At 38.6% G+C, this 17,669-nt stretch overlaps 1 protein-coding gene across 1 annotated transcript; it reads right to left on the bottom strand.

Annotated features, from left to right (window-relative positions):
* Window positions 1-15,549: 15,549 nt before the first annotated feature.
* LOC129776469 (tubulin beta chain-like) lies at window positions 15,550-17,172 on the bottom strand. The gene is made up of 2 exons (XM_055782129.1): window positions 16,608-17,172; window positions 15,550-16,546 (listed from the first exon to the last, which is right to left on the bottom strand). The coding sequence occupies exons 1-2, from the start codon at window positions 17,041-17,043 to the stop codon at window positions 15,645-15,647; spliced, it is 1,338 nt and encodes a 445-aa protein (XP_055638104.1). The 5' UTR covers window positions 17,044-17,172; the 3' UTR covers window positions 15,550-15,644.
* Window positions 17,173-17,669: the final 497 nt, after the last annotated feature.

Below are 17,669 nucleotides of genomic sequence, written 5' to 3'. Positions count from 1 at the left end.
TAATCACATCCAATGCATGATGGAAAGTGAAGGGAAGGATTTTTTTTTTCCAAAATATATATTTTTATCAAGACTCATATGGCGTTAGCCTGACGGGGCCGGAATTCAATATTTTGACAATTTTTCTTATTATCAATGTTAGTAATATTTAACCGATTACTCGCGGTCGGCTCGAGGTTAGTATTACAAGTGTTCTCGTAATTGGGATGTTGCTGTCTCCAATGCTCTGTACGTGTGCCCGACACGGGATACTTCCTATTGGGATGCAGCTGACCATTAATCAGCAACGCCCCCTAGTATGTACCCCATATCTAGGATATGGGAAGGAAATCCTCTTTTTTATATTGCTTTCTCTTTTTGTTCTACAGGGTTTTCCAACTTTAAATTCCGAAAGTAAATTGAAATAAAACACACTTAGAATTCGAATTTCGATGAAACTTTTATTCCAAATTAAAGTTTGGTTTATGCCATTATGTGTTAAATACAACATCATTCAAATGTCCACCTAGGGCTTCCTCGCACACCTTGATCCGGAACAGGTAATTTTCGATAACTTTTCGGCACATATGGGGCATATCTTTCAAATGTTCAAGAGTTTGCGGAGAGTTGGCATAGACACGGTCTTTCGTATAACCCCACAAAAAAAAGTCTAGCGGTTTCAAATCGCATAATCTGGACGGCCAATTGGCATCACCAAAACGCGAAATTATGCGTCCCACAAATTTCGTTCGCAATATGGCCATGTTCGGTCGTGTTGTGTGGCACGTGGCGCCGTCCTGCTGAAACCACATGTCATCCATATCCATATCTTCAATTTGTGGCAAAAACAAAATCGGTTAACATGCGGCCATAGCGCTCACCATTCTCAGTTACCGTCTCGCCGACCTCATTTTCAAAGAAATACGGCCCGATGACTCCACCAGACCATAATGAGCACCAAACAGTAACTTTTGGCGGATGCAATGGCCTTTCAACAATCACGTGTGGATTTTCTGAGCCCCATATACGGAAATTTTGGGTGTTCACATAGCCACCGAGCTCGAAATGTGTCTCATCGCTGAAGAAAATTTGATGCGAAAATTCAGCATTTTGCTGCTGTTGTTCGTTCACTGAATCGACGTATGCCCGACGCATTCCATGGTCACCACGCTCTAATTTTTGTACCAGTTGGACTTTATATGGATGTAGGTGCAAGTCCAAATGCAAAATTCGCCACAATGATGTGTTTGACAAGCCCAATAGCTGAGCACGCCGTGGAATCGAAACATTCGGGTCATCCTCCACACTGGCAGCAACAGCAGCAATATTTTCGGCCGAACGCACATTACGATGATGCACAGGTTTCACAATATCCGCTACAGATCCATTTTGTTCGAATTTACGCACTACATTAGCGATTGTGTGCTCTGTAGGCCGTCCATGACGACCAAAATCCGTCCGTAATGCTCGAAAAACATTTGCCGGTTTTTCATCATTTTTATAGTATAATTTAACAAAATTAACACGTTGTGCGATGCTAAAACGATCCATATTGTAAAATGGCAGACATTCAACTAACGATATGACGCTTTGGTTGACAGCTATGTCAAACGGTTGTCAGCGCAGGGCTGTATACTTTCGGAAGCCCGAAATGGAAAACCCTGTAGTTCAGTTACTGGATATACAAACACTTAGAGAGAGCGAAATTATTCCTCTTGCGAGCGATAAAGTTCTACGCTTCATATTATCAACCTGTCCATATTCCCCCCACTACATTTCCATTATACCCACATTGATAAAAATATTCTACTTCTCGGCTTGTTTTAATTTCAGTAAAAAAAAACATGGAAAAACAAATTTTTATAAAACATTCGCCCAATTGTTTCGAAAACCAGTATATTGAACTGTAAGAACTGCTTTTAAGTTTTGGAAAACATGGGTTACTTAAATTAACAGTCAGCTGCATCCCAATAGGAAGTATCCCGTGTAGAGCACACGTACAGAGCATTGAAGACTGCAACATCCCAATTATGAGAACACTTGTAATACTAACCTCGAGCCAACCGCGAGTAATCGGTTACATATTACTATCATAGTTGAAAGCAAACATTGTCAAAATATTGAACTCCCGGCCCCGTTAGGCTGACGCCATATGAGCCTTAATAAAAATATATATTTTGGATAAAAAAAGGGGTTTGCAAAGATACAATTGATGTTCTTTTAACATGTTCGTCTTACCCCCATTTCCCCTACAATTGAAATAGTATGCATTCTGAAGTGATATCCGAAATAATAAAAAAATCGTTTGCTTGTGAATTTGGAAGTGTTTTTGGACTTATTGGTGGTTGGTGATTCGATTCCGATTAATCTACCGAAAATTTCCACGAACTTGAGCTGGAAACAATGGTTAGAAGTGGCGTCGTTGGAGATGTAATTTTACTAATAGGTACCGAAAAACTACTCGGATATTCGATAAGTTATATAGATTGACAGCCCTTGGTGTAATCCTATGTCTCTCTGGTTTTTTTTTCATAATTCTCATGGAGGAAATGGGACCAAATTTCAAGGATAAGTCCCTCCCCATTAGCTTGCCTGCAACACCGGCTGCAGCAATCAAGAAATATCAAGTAGGGGAAATCAGGGAAAAGTCGACAGCCCCTAATTTTTTCAGTTAGAAGCAATTTTTTTAAAATATTTTGATGTCCTCTATACACACTTGTCATTTCTTACGTTTCGCCCAAAAGTCACCCCAAAGCTGCGGAAGTCGCTTTGCTGTCAAAACAAACAACAAAACAGAACCGGTTAGCATCCAGGAGACAGTCCATGTAAAATTTCGCTCGTGGAATTGTGGAGTGTGTAAGTCTGAAATTTTTGAGAAATTCGATACTTTTATCAGCTTAATTTATTGTAGTTCATTGTTCAGTGTAGTTTGTGAGACGGTAGGTAGTGTTGTTGCTTATCAATGCTCGAAAACATTGTTTTGAAATTTCAAGTCCATTCGGGGTAACATCGACACCTTCAGACAGGGCAAAACCGACACCTGGTTTGTGTTTCACAGACAGCAAAAATGCGTTCTTACTTTTTATAGATGTCTCGTGTTTATATTCGAAAGACGAAACGGCTGAGCTGAACTGATAAAACAGCCAAAACCAACGTTGAATCGGGCATGCCAACAAAAAAAAAACCTGGCAGAGCTTATGGTATCCCTTCGCTCAACGATCATCAGCACATTTTACGTGGATGTTCACATAAGTTGGGATCTTAATGTGTCCAGACAGTATATAGATAACCTCCTAATAATTTGAAATTATTGTAACAAGTTTTCATTCTTTTTTTCAAAGGTGTCGGTTTTACCCGACAGGGTGTCAATCACACCCGTACTCGCATTTATTTCACTTGAAAACATCAATTTTTGTATTGCATCAAAATTCAAGTTCTACTCAAAAAATGTTTAACAGATACTGTAGAATGGTTCATAAACAGTTGAAGAGAGGTTCTGTAACGATTTGTAGTCGAAGACACATGATGCATATTGGGAATATGTGGAAATCCTTAGGGCGTTGGTTTTACCCTGATTTCCCCTACCAACCCAGCACTCGAAAAAACATCAGTACCCATATAGTCCCATTTATTTTCATATTCCATTACGTGACCAAAAGTCATCAGAAGAAAAACTTCATGTCGTTTGTGTGACTTTTCAAGTTTCGTTATGGTTCATTTTGTATCGAAATCGCGATCCTTGTTCAGGCAATGGACCGAAAAATGCAACTCTGGCAAAACTTAACCTATTTTCACAATTGATCTCCTTTCGAGTTCATTTCAATGTACTTAACATCCAAATGCTGTTCGCGTTGCACTTTGGGTGAAGATAGGAGGAAGAACAAAAACAACGAAAAGACCGAACACCAAACGAACCAGAGCGCAAGGCGAAAGTACTTTTAAAAACTTTTCCAGCGCGAAAACTTCTTACCGAACAGTTAATTTGCATAACATTTTATGCAGATTTCGTATCAGCCGAGCGCCTCTCTAAAACACGAAATCTGCTAGACTCACTGATTCACTAACTTGTTTATAGTATACGGTCGTTTTGCAGCTCGAGCGCACACTCACCTCGTATTCCATGTTTTAATACGAGGCGGTGTTGGATGGAGTCGTTGTCTTTTCTTCTAAAGGGTGTGTCACATCAAATTGCATCACGGAAAAAACACTGTAGAAATTTAATTTTTAGGAATTATATCTTCAGCTTATAATCAGATAATCAGATAAGAGTGTATAGATCACGTTGGCCATGCTTCACTGTCAATTTTTCGTAAATTTGGAAAAATGTCGTCGAACGAAAAAGAGCGTCGTGAATTAATCCTGTGCACTCATTTCGAGAATCCGGAGTTGTCACATCGGGACATCGGTAAGATGCTGGGAATCGTCCAATCCACGGTCAGCAGAGTACTAAAACGATACTTCGAGAACCTAACCATCGACCGGAAGGTGAAGAACGGCAAAAATGGATGCTCCGTCAGTGAAAAAGATCACAAGCGCGTAGTTAAGCAGTTTAGACGTGATCCGAGAAGTTCGGTCCGGGATGTCGCCAATAAGCTGAATTTGTCAAGTTCATTCGTCCAGCGGACCAAGCAGCGAGAGGGCCTGCGTACATACAAGGTTCAGAAGGCTCCTAACCGCGACGAAAGGCAAAACATGGTGGGGAAGACGCGAGCCCGGAAGCTGTACACCGAAATGCTGACGAAGCCGCATTGCCTGGTAATGGACGACGAAACCTACGTCAAAGCGGACTTTCGTCAGCTGCCGGGCCTGTTATTCTTCTCCGCAGAGGACAAATTCAGCGTTCCGGAGGAGATTCGCAAGCAGAAACTATCCAAGTTTGCCAAAAAGTACATGGTGTGGCAAGCGATCTGCTCTTGCGGAAAGCGGAGCGCCCCCTTCGTGATGACCGGCACGGTAAACGGGCAGGTTTACCTTAAGGAGTGCCTACAGAAGCGCTTACTACCACTATTGAAGCAGCACGAGGGCCCGACCATCTTCTGGCCGGATCTCGCTTCGTGCCACTATTCAAAGGACGTGTTGGAGTGGTACGAAGCCAACGGGGTCACCTTCGTGCCAAAGGAAATGAACCCGCCCAACGCGCCGGAGCTTCGCCCAATAGAGAAATATTGGGCGATTATGAAGCAGGCCCTCCAGAAGAACCCAAAAGTTGTCAAATCGGTAGCGGACTTCAAGAGAAAATGGAAATCTGTTCAAAAAAAAACTACAACCTGACGTTGTACAGAACCTTATGGACGGGGTAAAGAGGAAGGTGCGAGCATACGGGCTTGGGCTCGAAGTATGAATAAAAAGAAAATGCCAAAAGTTGTTTAATAGTTTTTATTTTACTGTCTAAAATTTTCAAAAGGATCGGTCTACTGGGCGAATTTCTACAGCGTTTTTTCCGTGATGCAATTTGATGTGACACACCCTTTAGTCACCCAAAAACTTTCTCCCACTGTCAGCCGTCCGTGGAAAGCGCGTACCGCTCCCTTTATCCTGAATGGCGAAAGGTCTTACGAGATGACTCAGAATCCACTTGTTTTCAGCCGTGCAAGTGCTCCTCTCGCTCGCGTAGGTAAGTCAGCGGAAAGTGGTTTATGTCAAATTTCTCCCCGGGGGCCCTGCCAGGATAATGATATGCGAACAACTTTGACTGGCAATTGTCACGTGTAATAAATTACACGCAAAATATACACGTATATACGCTTATACACGAGGAGCACCACAGGTCTCACTGCACATCGCACCAAAACGCGTTTGGGGTTGGGCGGAGGGCGACTGATTTGAATTGCTAATATATTAGAGGTTAGATTTCCTCTGTGACCATGCGAATATTTGATTCCCGGTGTTATTACACAAACAAGTTGTACAAAACGACATCGAACAAACCACCCCACCGAGAGTTGGTTTTGCGAAGGATATTGCAAACATTTGGCACTTTAACGAATGTCGTTGTCCGTTTGAAAGAAGTGGCGTAAATCATCGATTCATTTAACGACCCCAAATTGCCATCATCGAGGCTGCCCGGCTGCACCAGAATATCCGTCTTCCGCTTCCCCAATGTCTAATTTAAATCGCAATTACATCCTTGGTAAAAACTTTCACTTCCCTCTCAGCAGCTTCCCTCTCAGCAGCAAACAAGAATCTCGTCGTATATCCATATACGGGATGCAAAACCAGCAATGGCAGACTCAAAAAAGTATGAATTGCAGTCATTTTCTGGATTAGTGCCAGCGGTAAGCAATGTAAGTTCAACTCCGGGGGGCAAAAAAGCGTGTGATTTATGTTAATTTGACTATTCCGTGCTATGTTTTGCGGGCCAACCCTCTCCTTGATGCATCACACGCCAAACGGGAAGCTGCTTTGTGAGCTGCTTTTTTTCGAGAGTACGAGAACACATAACGGATGAAGGATCCTGGAAGTGGTTTTTGTTCCTTCTAAAATTATTACTATTATGATAAACAACACAACGAACAAATTGTATTGTGCTCGGTGCGTTTTGTTGAAACGTGTATATGTGTGTGTATGTGTCATATTGGGGGACATTTTAATTAGTCTATCATCGTATTCGCTCGCCTTCCAAGAATGCTTGATAATTTCCACTCCAAAGCAGATGCCGTCGCCGGGACCTCTTTCGAATGGTTTGCACCCGACCAATGCTTACCGAGCAGCCTAATACTATACTTGTGTGGACCCACACCCTATCTGAGACGGGAATTGTAAGGTCAGTTTATTTCACTGTCTCCTCATTTTAGCTGCATCCCAAGTAATCTTTTTTTTTTCGTCGCACCACAGTGGTTACGCGCGTATAGAATCTCAGTGGTTCTTCTTCTTCTTCTTCTTCTTCAATGACACTAACGTTCCTAGAGGAACTTCGCCGTCTCAACGTAGTATTACTTGCGTCATTTTTATTAGTACTTAGTTGAGATTTCTATGCCAAATAACACGCCTTGAATGCATTCTGAGTGGCAAGCTCTAGAATACGCGTGACCACAGTGCAAGTAGGAGGCAATTTCTTTGACGAAAAATTCCCCCGACCAGAACGGGAATCGAACCCGAACACCCGGCATGTTAGTTGTGACGCTAACCACTCGGCCACGGGAGCACTCAGTGGTTGCCGACAGCATTTTAGTATCGTTTCCATTCTGTTGGGGTTTTGTTTAGGTAACAATAACTTACACACGCCAACAGGTGGGGAAATTCGGACATATTAAGAATAACTTCAATTATATCTTTCAAAACTCATGTTTCTCAAAACTTAAGCGCAAGTTCTTGCATTTTAATATAGAGTAGTGCGGAGCAAAAGTGCGTATTGACCATTTTTCGACAACAAGTGTATTCGTTTGATACATTATTACACCAGCAGCTCACACATATAAACAAGATACAATTCATGAAAGTGGAAAAAAGTTATGAGGTAAAAAGAGTTTTGCGATGTTTTGATCTAATTTTTTCAGTTTTGGAGATGACGATAAACTTACCTAAAATAACTGGAAAAATCTAAACAACACTGTCAAGGAAACCTTCATTCTATATTAGATGATAGTGCGTATTCGTGTTTGTAAAAAACTTCAAGAGTTTTTTTTTTTCAAAAATTCGATTAGTTCAAAAATTGCTTGTGGAGCAGAGGTGCGCAGTAGAGCGCAAATGAAAATGGCCATCTCGAATTTTCAAAGCGAACTTGATTAAGAATGTTGATTCCCACGAAAAAATACTGTATGCAAAGTATCAGCTCAATCGGACTTCATTTACCAGTGTCGCACAGCGGTCAAAGTTTGAGTTTTTTGAAAACCGAAAAATCACCCAAGTAAAGGAAATCGGGGTTTTCGAATTTTTTTTTTTTGAAGTCAAATGTCTTCAAATTGCATGAAACGTCGAGATCTACTGTCATCTCGAAAAAAAATTTTGTCAGAAAATCGACGCTCTGGGACTTTGTCGTTTTTTTCGGAATACGAGGCAAAACTTATAGTTTAGGGTGCAAATGAAAGTCGTCATGTCGATTTTCATACGGGACTACCTGCGAAATGTTGATTTGCACTATAAAATATCCTATGCAAAATATTAGCTCATTCGGACTTCATTTACTATTGTCGCAGATGTGAAAATTTAAGTTTTCTGAAAACCAAAAAATCAGCCAAGGAAATCAGGGTTTTCAAAAAAAGTTTTTGATGCCAAATGTCTTAGAATTGCATGAAACGTCGAGATTTACTGTTATTCCGAAAAAACTTTTTTGTTGTCAAAAATTGCCTGGCGCTTGATCGTTTTTTGTCGGAGAAGTCGATTTTTGACGAAAATTTTTTTAGGGATAACAGTAAATCTCGACGCTTCATGCAATTCTAAGACATTTGGCATAATTTTTTTTTTCAAAACCCCGATTTCATTTACTCTCCTCTTGTGTGATTTTTCGGTTTTTAGAAAACTTAAATTTTCACATCTGCGACCATAGTAAATGAAGTCCGAATGAGCTAATATTTTGCATAGGGTATTTTATCGTGCAAATCAACATTTCGCAGGGAGTCCCGTATGAAAAATCGATATGTCGATTTTCATTGGCACTCTAAATCATACGTTTTGTCTCGTATTCCGAAAAAAACGACGATTTATGACAAGAAATTTTTTTTGAGATGACAGTAGATCTCGACGTTTCATGCAATTTCATTTCATTTTCATTTCATGTATTTCATAACTTAAGACTTTTGTCTTTCAACGTTACATTGATTAAATTGAAGTAGAACAAGCATCACGTGAAATAATATTAGAAGATAATCAAACTACTTAAACAAAAATAATGTACAACTACAAATTGCTTCAATTAAAATGCTCTATACATCCTCTTTTAACACTTTCATTGCCCAGAGCGATTCGGTCGCAATAGCTATTTTGTATTACAATAGGTTTTTGTCCAACTACAAACAAAACTCGAGAAATTCTTATACTACGTTTCGAAGATAATATATATAGTTAAAATTTGGTAAGCAAACTGAATTCTATTTGCTTTCATTTCAAGAGTTATTGGACGACAACAGTTAGGTGCGCACCTTTGCCCCGCACTACTCTACTGTTTTTTCGAATTAATCGGTCGAATGTTTTTCAATGTTTTTACCAAAATTAAAACAGACCGAAAAGTAGAACGCTTGTTCGTTGATTAACCGCATGGACATATAGTGGGGGGGAAATGGACAGGTTTGTAATATTTACGTATGTATATCTTCGAAATTTCATGAAAGTAGGGGAACAGGGTTGAGAACTTAACCCTTAAATAATTAGTAATATGAAAACTAACAATAAAACTTAGCAATTTATAATTTCCCTATGATGTCAGGAACGGACGACGACGAGCCAAGTAATCCGAATTAAGGCTGCCGGCGCCATGCGAATATTTTTTAGGATCATTTTCGTGTAAATTCAGTTCGTTGCAACTAACTTGATATGACATATGACTTATTGACCCATTCTTATTTTTTTTTCTGAGGAAACATGATTCAGTTTGTTTAATAACAACTCAAAGTGATCTTTCGAGCCTATTTTTGTCAGTCAACAACCTTATCACACCGCTCCCCTCTTATCATCATTAATATTGCATTGCTGGATTCGGGATGTTTTTATTCGTCTTGCTGCTGTATAAAAAATGCTCACGTAATCTTTGGCAGATATATTTTGCACACAAATTCTACATTATAAACATAATGTTATTATGTTATGAACGAAAATTGCGTTTTATGATTGGTCCGTGAAACCATGTCTCTCCTGCGTAAAGAATCGTTCCTTTCACGCATTGGTGATCTAACGTGTGACACCATCTCTCAGGATTTCGAACATTGGAGCTTCAGAATGAAATAAAGAAATTGTTTAAATTTTCATGAAAAATATCAAATTTAAAAAAAAAATCAAAATTTAAATTTATTTTCCCCAAAAACGGTTTCTTCAGAAATTCTCAACAAAATTATGTGGATAGTCCATACAATTACCAACAGGTCATCCATACTTCGGGAGATGGGCTCTATTACAGGGAAATTTTTCTCTTACAACAGCTTTTCCATGCTTTCTTTGGTAAAATTACAACTAATCCTTATTTTGCTTAAAATAGCATATAGCATATAGTCTATTCGACAGAGTTTTAGATTTCATTAAAATATGGGCTTTTGTCAATTTTATGTTTATTATAGTTTCCGGAATATATTGCATATTTTATGGAGATTCCTGATAAAAATATTGTTTTAGCCGTAACATTTTTGTGAGTAAATTAATTCTCTTGTTTGATATGTTCTTGTCGTGTTTCTAAATAGAAAAAAAAGTTTGTAGATCGTGTCAATCACGATGGTTCACACATAAAAATGTTATGAGTAAATCATTAGTAAAATTTTTTCAAAGAAAACATGGAAAAGTCGAATGATTATTATATTGATATTTTTTAAAAAAAAACTTGAATAATTTCCTACATGGTGATTGAATGGGCCATTCATATTTTTTTCAGAATAAAAAAAAATCAAGCAAAATTAAATTTATTTTCAAAGTATTTTTAACAGAGAATGATTATTCTATTGATATTTTTTAAGAAAACTTGAATAATTTCTTACACTTCATTTTTCGATCGAATTTTTGTAGGTATTACCATTTTGAAGGTAATTTTTTTTTGATTTTTTTTTTAAATCGAAATTAACAATAAAACTGACTCAAAAACTATAAGACCAACAAAAATTTGACCAAAGATGAAATGTAGGAAATCATTCAAATTTTCATTGAACAACATCATTTATCAGTTTAATATCACAAAAAATAAGAAACATTTATGGAAAAAAATCTTTTGAATTCCAAAAAAAAAGTATGAATTCAAATATCAATTAGTCATCCACATATCATATGAAGGGAAATGCTACAAAAAAAAATTTCTAAAAAACCCCTTTATACCAGAAATGTATAAACATGTGAATAATGTAATTCAGTTTCGAATGGAACGAATTAAAATGTTTTATATACAGGCAAACCTGGTTTTGTGCGAGGGATAGGGACCGTACAAAAAATATAACCAGTAGCTTAAAAATAGTGTTCGCTGCACAATTTGAAAAAAAAAACTTTTTTTATGTGGTGGATTGGGACCGCATGAAAAAAGTTCGCTCAAGAAAATCCTCGTAGTTTACCGTTCGATTTCCTTTTGTTTTCTTTCTGCACGTTGGTACATGTTATCCTTCCGATCGCGCGTCGTTGTGTATGTCGGAATTGTTGCTATTACAAATCATGTCATGCACACCATATTACATAGGATAGGAGAATGGAAATGATTCTAGTAGAAAATTTGTAAACAAATTTGTTTTTTTCACACTATCAGTTGTGAACAAATTATAATTTACTCTTTGAAAAAAAAAACTTATTGTAACGGTTCAGGAACGTGAAAGCGTGGAACGTAGACGTAAATTATTATTAGATTGAAAAATCAAATCACACGATATATTCTTTTTTTACTTTATTAAGCTGGCGTCTATCTTGTGTTGATAACAAATCAACTCTTTGCTCCCTTCAATAAGCTTCAATAAGCAATAAGCAAAAATAAGTTAAAATAAACAAAACAAAGCAATTGGTTGACAAAGTACCAACAGAGTGCAATGAAACAAGGTAAATGATTTTAGTTTGTCCAGTCGATAATATTATCATGGTTCGTCCACTTTTTTGAATGCTCTAATTCAGCACGCTTTTGTCAAATCAGGTATTCGAATGTTTCAAAACATATAAATAAAATAGTCTTTTTCATGATTTACAGTAGTTTTATAGTATATTTCTACGGATTCATATGTTTTAAGAGATTATAAAATAAACCTTCTATTGGTGTTAATGCGCCCCTCATTTGACAAACTGTTAATCAATCACCAGATGATTATTTGGCACATATTCAGACCTTTTCTGGATTGTAACACTTACAAATATTGTAAACATAATGCTTGCACACTATTTGTATCAGATTTACATAGCTAAACCATAAGATTAACGCAATTCTAATGTTGTATTGTCCACATGATATCTATGGCAAACGCTTGACGCACCGCAGTTTGTTTATTGTGTCCTTCGCACATAGGGGTAGTGGGGGCAAATTGGTCATGGGGGGCAAAGTGGTCACCTGCTTGTTTGATAGTATAATTATGGACTATTGACACCGTATTGATAGTCACCTTATGTTTGAACAATTTAATGACTTTTGAGTCACCCTGTACTTCAAATAGCGGTATTATAGCGGTATATGGACGCTGGAAATGGGCACATTCCTTAGGGTGACCACTATGCCCCCACTTCCCCTAGCAGAAATAAAGTTTCTCTATGTTTAGTGGCAAATATTCCGAAAAAAGACTAAATTGTGAATGGATCAATATGATGACAGTAAACTCAAACAATGATAAATGCAACATCTACTTGAAAATTCGAACTTTTTCATTCAAAAATTGTGATTCCTATAATCGGACAAACCATGATAATTTTTTGGGCAAACCATGATCAGAGGTGGTCAAACCAGGATCATAATTTCTGCTTGAGGAAAATCGTTAAAAAACATGAAAAATTGAATAATTTCAACGCCTTATGTTAGTATTAGCAACTAGAGACTTGGGGCTTTTCAACAAACTCAAACTCGTATTGATTATATGTGATTTTAATGAAAAAAATCGATTTACATTTACTAGTTGCGTAAAAACGCCTTAAATCGGACAAACCAAGATAATTTACCCTACTAATAAAAATAGAAAAAAAAGTAAATGGCTGGAAAATTCATCAAATATGTTCTATTTCATATACCGCACAAAACAATCGCACAAAAAGATAAAATCGCATAAAAAATCGCACAAAAATAGGTTTGACTGTACTAAGAAAAATGGTTCAGATGAATGCCGGAGTTCTTGATTTGGAAGAGAAAGCAAGTTCGCTCCACTCTCCTGTACCGTTCATTTTGTCGACAATGTTTATCTGTGATATTTCAGTGTTTTGAGTTATGTGTGTTAAAAGATATCCTATAAAATACCTTACACAATTGTTAGTAGAGAGAGAGAGAGATGGGGTTAGAGATAAACAATGAAGAACATATAGAGGAAAGGTAGAGAGAGAAGAGAAAATCAAAAGAGTGAGAACAACAGAGGTCAGATGAAATGATCGCTGAAAGAGTGAATAATTTCCTGACCAGACCGGCAATTGAGCGTTGAATAAAAAATTGTAAAAATATCAGAAGCTGATAGCATCAGGTATATATAAAAAATTACAATTGGACTGGATCTGAATGAAAAAGAGGCTCATGATGGATATTTTGTTTCTAGAACCCGTTGGGCCTGATCACGAACATCACTTCACGGTGAAAACGGAATGAAATGCATACAAATCGCATACAATTCTTTTCGTTTTCACCGTGAAGTGACGTTCGTGATCAGGCCCGAGACCTTGGGGCTGATTCTGATGCGCGAATGTGAAGTGACAGCTCGGAAAAATTTCCTCACTCAATTCCCGAAGGCGGCTGTGGTGAGATTTTTACCTTGAGTGAACTCTCATGAACACTCACTCAATTCCCGTGGGCGATTGCAGTGGAAAAACATGCCATTTTGTGACTTTTGAAGTCGTATCCTCATTCGTTATCGACTAGTACCAGCAATGGTAGCCAAAAATAGAATTAGGCATTTCCAAAGGATTTGAACGATCTCTAATAATTCGCCGTTCCAAACGGGCAATAGCTACTGCAGATTCAAAGATGAATTCATCATCTACTTTATGAAAATTTTCGGAAAAAAATAGGCAATTTCGAATGCAATCCAGTTAAATTGTGAATTTTGAAATGATTTATATTTATTATTAACATGTAGTCAGTTCAAGTATTTGGTATGCTATTACTAATGACAAGAATATACATCTTCTGCAGCCGCTATAACGCGGTACAAAATTAAATTGAAAGCTTACAATAGTTGACCCTAACTGATACGAGAAACTCAATTCAGCATACCGTTTCCTTTCTCCAAAAACACAAATCAGACATTCAAAAATTACGAAAAGCTACTTAAGTAGTTAAAAACCGTATATGTTTAATCAACTTCTTCCATGTGTGAGGCATCCTCGGTGTCATCCACTAGTGGAGGAGCATCTTCATCAGTAGTTGCGGATGGAGTATCATCTGTGCTTATCCATTTCAAGACCCAGCTTGACCATAAGGTAGATGCGAGATGCGTGCTCACCGGGCTCATCCAGTGAGAATCCAAACGATAACAGCGCAGTTTCGGACAGTGGAATTACAAGATTCTTGACAGCTCTATCATTTTTATCGGCTCATTGTCTGTGAACAAAATTTAACTTCTAAATTTATTTGAATGTGATAATAAATATATCTTACCTTGATGACTTTTATGTGAGGCGACTATAAAATTAATGTTCACTGTAATGTTATAAAGAATAGTCAACCTTCCGATAAACTTTTAGCAATAATTACGCTAAAATCAGCACCGGACACTAAGTCAAAAAACGAATGCGGAATCAAAACACGGATACGAAATCAAAACAATTGAAATAACATACACTCATATTAATGCAAAGGGACTATTTTTTTTATCCCATTTATTTATTTTAGGCTCATTAGCATTTTAGCTGTAACAGAGCCGAATTTTAATCGTGTACATGTCACATGGTTATCATATCTATAATTATAGCACATTACATTACACAGTTGCCATTCGCCAGTATTCCTTCTATACCATTGCATATGGTACATTTACACAGTAGCCATTTAGGCGTAAGAGTATTCTTTCTGTTCTTCCATTATCCAGTTGGACCACCGGACAGCGGAGACAGTTGATTGATCATTGTTGAGTTATTTATAGAACAGCAGCCCGATGTGTCTTGCATAGCAGAGCAGTTGTATGGATGAATCGATCTAATTTCGACCGTGGATCGATCTCCATCGCTGTTGATTGTTGCGTGGACGTAGCTATTCTGTAACAACACAAAGATGGTCAATGAGGGCCCTGAGTTTTGAACTCACGATCGATCGCTTACTAAGCGAACGCGCAACCAATGTGGCTACGGAGACCCCCTTAAAGGGACTATGCAAAAACAGATTGAAAATATATTTTTATTTGTTTTCTTATGCCAGAGATATTATTTTTCATCAATTATAATAAGAGGAAAACATGTATAAAGATGAACGAAATTATTTCCTGTACATATTTGTAACAAGGAATGAAAATTTTTAAAATAAAAGAAATATATATTCATGAAACACATTAAATAAATAGAGCCTTTGCAAAAAACACAAGCTTTGACATATATTTCAATGAACACTGTACCATTTGTAATTCATTGAGTATTTTACTCCAAAATGAACCTCTCACGTCAGGGCAATCGCCTTCGGCGATACGGTGAACTGGGTCATGTGACTTTGAGGAGTTCATTGTTGTCACATTCCATTCGCGGAGAATCAGGCCCCTTGAGAGCCCAACCTTAACCAACAGACCAAGAACTGAGGTGTTGCGGGTTGCTGATCGGTTATGATATTGATATTGTTTCAGCAAAAAAAAAAGGTTAACGAGACTGATACATACAAGTATCCATTTGTTTAATTCATTATATGTTCTAATTACAATAGGTAATATTCATACGACAGATTTTTAAACAATTCATTCATCGGCACCTTCTTCCTCCTCGTCAAACTCTCCTTCTTCATCGGCGGTTGCCTCCTGGTACTGCTGGTACTCCGACACCAAATCGTTCATGTTGCTCTCTGCCTCTGTAAACTCCATTTCATCCATACCCTCACCGGTGTACCAGTGCAGAAAAGCCTTGCGCCGAAACATCGCAGTAAATTGCTCAGCAATTCGCTTGAAGATTTCCTGAATGGCAGTTGAATTACCAATGAAAGTTGCCGACATTTTAAGACCACGTGGTGGAATATCACAAACGGCGGTTTTCACATTGTTCGGAATCCATTCCACAAAGTAACTGCTGTTCTTGCTCTGCACGTTCAGCATCTGCTCGTCAACTTCCTTCATTGACATGCGGCCACGGAAGATCGCCGCAACGGTGAGATATCGCCCATGACGTGGATCACAGGCGGCCATCATGTTCTTCGCGTCGAACATTTGCTGCGTTAACTCGGGGACGGTGAGAGCGCGATACTGTTGCGAGCCTCTCGATGTCAAAGGGGCAAAACCGGTCATGAAAAAGTGCAGCCGAGGAAATGGGACCATATTGACGGCCAATTTGCGAAGATCTGCATTCAACTGCCCCGGGAAGCGCAAGCAGGTAGTAACACCAGACATCGTCGCTGAAACCAGATGATTGAGGTCACCGTAGGTGGGCGTGGTGAGTTTCAGTGTTCGGAAGCAGATGTCGTACAGAGCTTCATTATCAATGCAGAACGACTCATCGGTGTTCTCAACAAGCTGGTGAACACTGAGTGTAGCATTGTATGGTTCAACTACGGTGTCCGAAACCTTCGGCGAGGGAACAACTGAGAACGTGGTCATGATGCGGTCAGGATACTCCTCTCGAATCTTCGAAATTAGAAGCGTTCCCATACCTTTCGTTTGTAAAATACTATAGTAAGTATTCGATAAATATGTTTTATTAGATAAGATTACCTGATCCAGTTCCACCACCCAGCGAGTGGGTTAGTTGAAATCCCTGTAGGCAGTCGCACCCTTCGGACTCTTTGCGAACCACGTCCAGCACGGAGTCAACCAGCTCGGCTCCTTCGGTATAGTGTCCCTTTGCCCAGTTGTTTCCGGCCCCAGATTGTCCGAAAACGAAATTATCCGGACGAAACAACTGCCCAAATGGTCCAGCCCGGACGGAATCCATAGTGCCCGGCTCCAAATCCACCAGAACAGCCCTTGGCACATATTTTCCACCCGTAGCTTCGTTATAATAAACGTTGATACGTTCGAGCTGCAAATCGCTGTCGCCACAGTAGGCACCTGTGGCGTCGATTCCATGCTCGTCGGAAATTACCTCCCAGAATTTGGCTCCTATTTGATTGCCACACTGACCAGCTTGAATGTGAACTATTTCACGCATTTTGCTTTACGTTTTCGCTTTCGATCTTCAAGATTGATTCTTGCTTGAACGATGAGGGCACTGTTGCTGCAAACTATGATCCGGTCCGCTTTCGTCGGTAGTGAAAATCCAAGTGAAAATTTTCTGCAGCTGTCGCTGTAGTCAAGGAAATGCTCGCTTCTCATGACACACTATGATTGACTCACAAAAATACATTGCTTCTTTATATTACCGGAGCATGCAGAAAAATGAATACGGAAGGAAATCATCTCGGATTTAAAATTAGCTCAATAGTATGTTCTGTAATCCGATTGAGTCAAATCCAATCGAGTTGTGCAAATGTGACAACCACGCCACACAATTGGACATTGACGACATTTTTAGCTTTGTGTTGCATTTCTGTGAAAGGAAATGGTTACGGATTTTCGGGTGTAGCGCACTTTATTCGGATCTGTTCGGAACATTTTGCGTGTAGACAGTAGAAATATGACCAAGACCTTCTGAGATGGCTGACCTGATTTGAAATGAATGTGAATTTGGAAGTCCCGAATTTTCAAGCGGTTGTTATCTACTATCGCATATCCTGAAAGTTCTTGGTTCGATTTGAAATACTATCCGAAAGTTGATCCACATTAAAAAAGATAAAA

The sequence above is a fragment of the Toxorhynchites rutilus genome, chromosome 3 (genome assembly GCF_029784135.1).
Source record: "Toxorhynchites rutilus septentrionalis strain SRP chromosome 3, ASM2978413v1, whole genome shotgun sequence".
NCBI lineage: Eukaryota > Metazoa > Arthropoda > Insecta > Diptera > Culicidae > Toxorhynchites > Toxorhynchites rutilus.
The sequence above is the reverse complement of the archived record's forward strand: the minus strand, read 5'-3'. Positions and strand labels throughout refer to the sequence as shown.

Excerpts from the sequence above, each read along its gene's own strand:
- LOC129776469 (XM_055782129.1), bottom strand. The coding sequence starts at position 17,043 with ATGCGTGAAATAGTTCACATTCAAGCTGGTCAGTGTGGCAATCAAATA. Across the intron at positions 16,547-16,607 it reads GGGTGGTGGAACTGGATCAG|GTATGGGAACGCTTCTAATT; the intron begins GTAATCTTATCT and ends TACAAACGAAAG.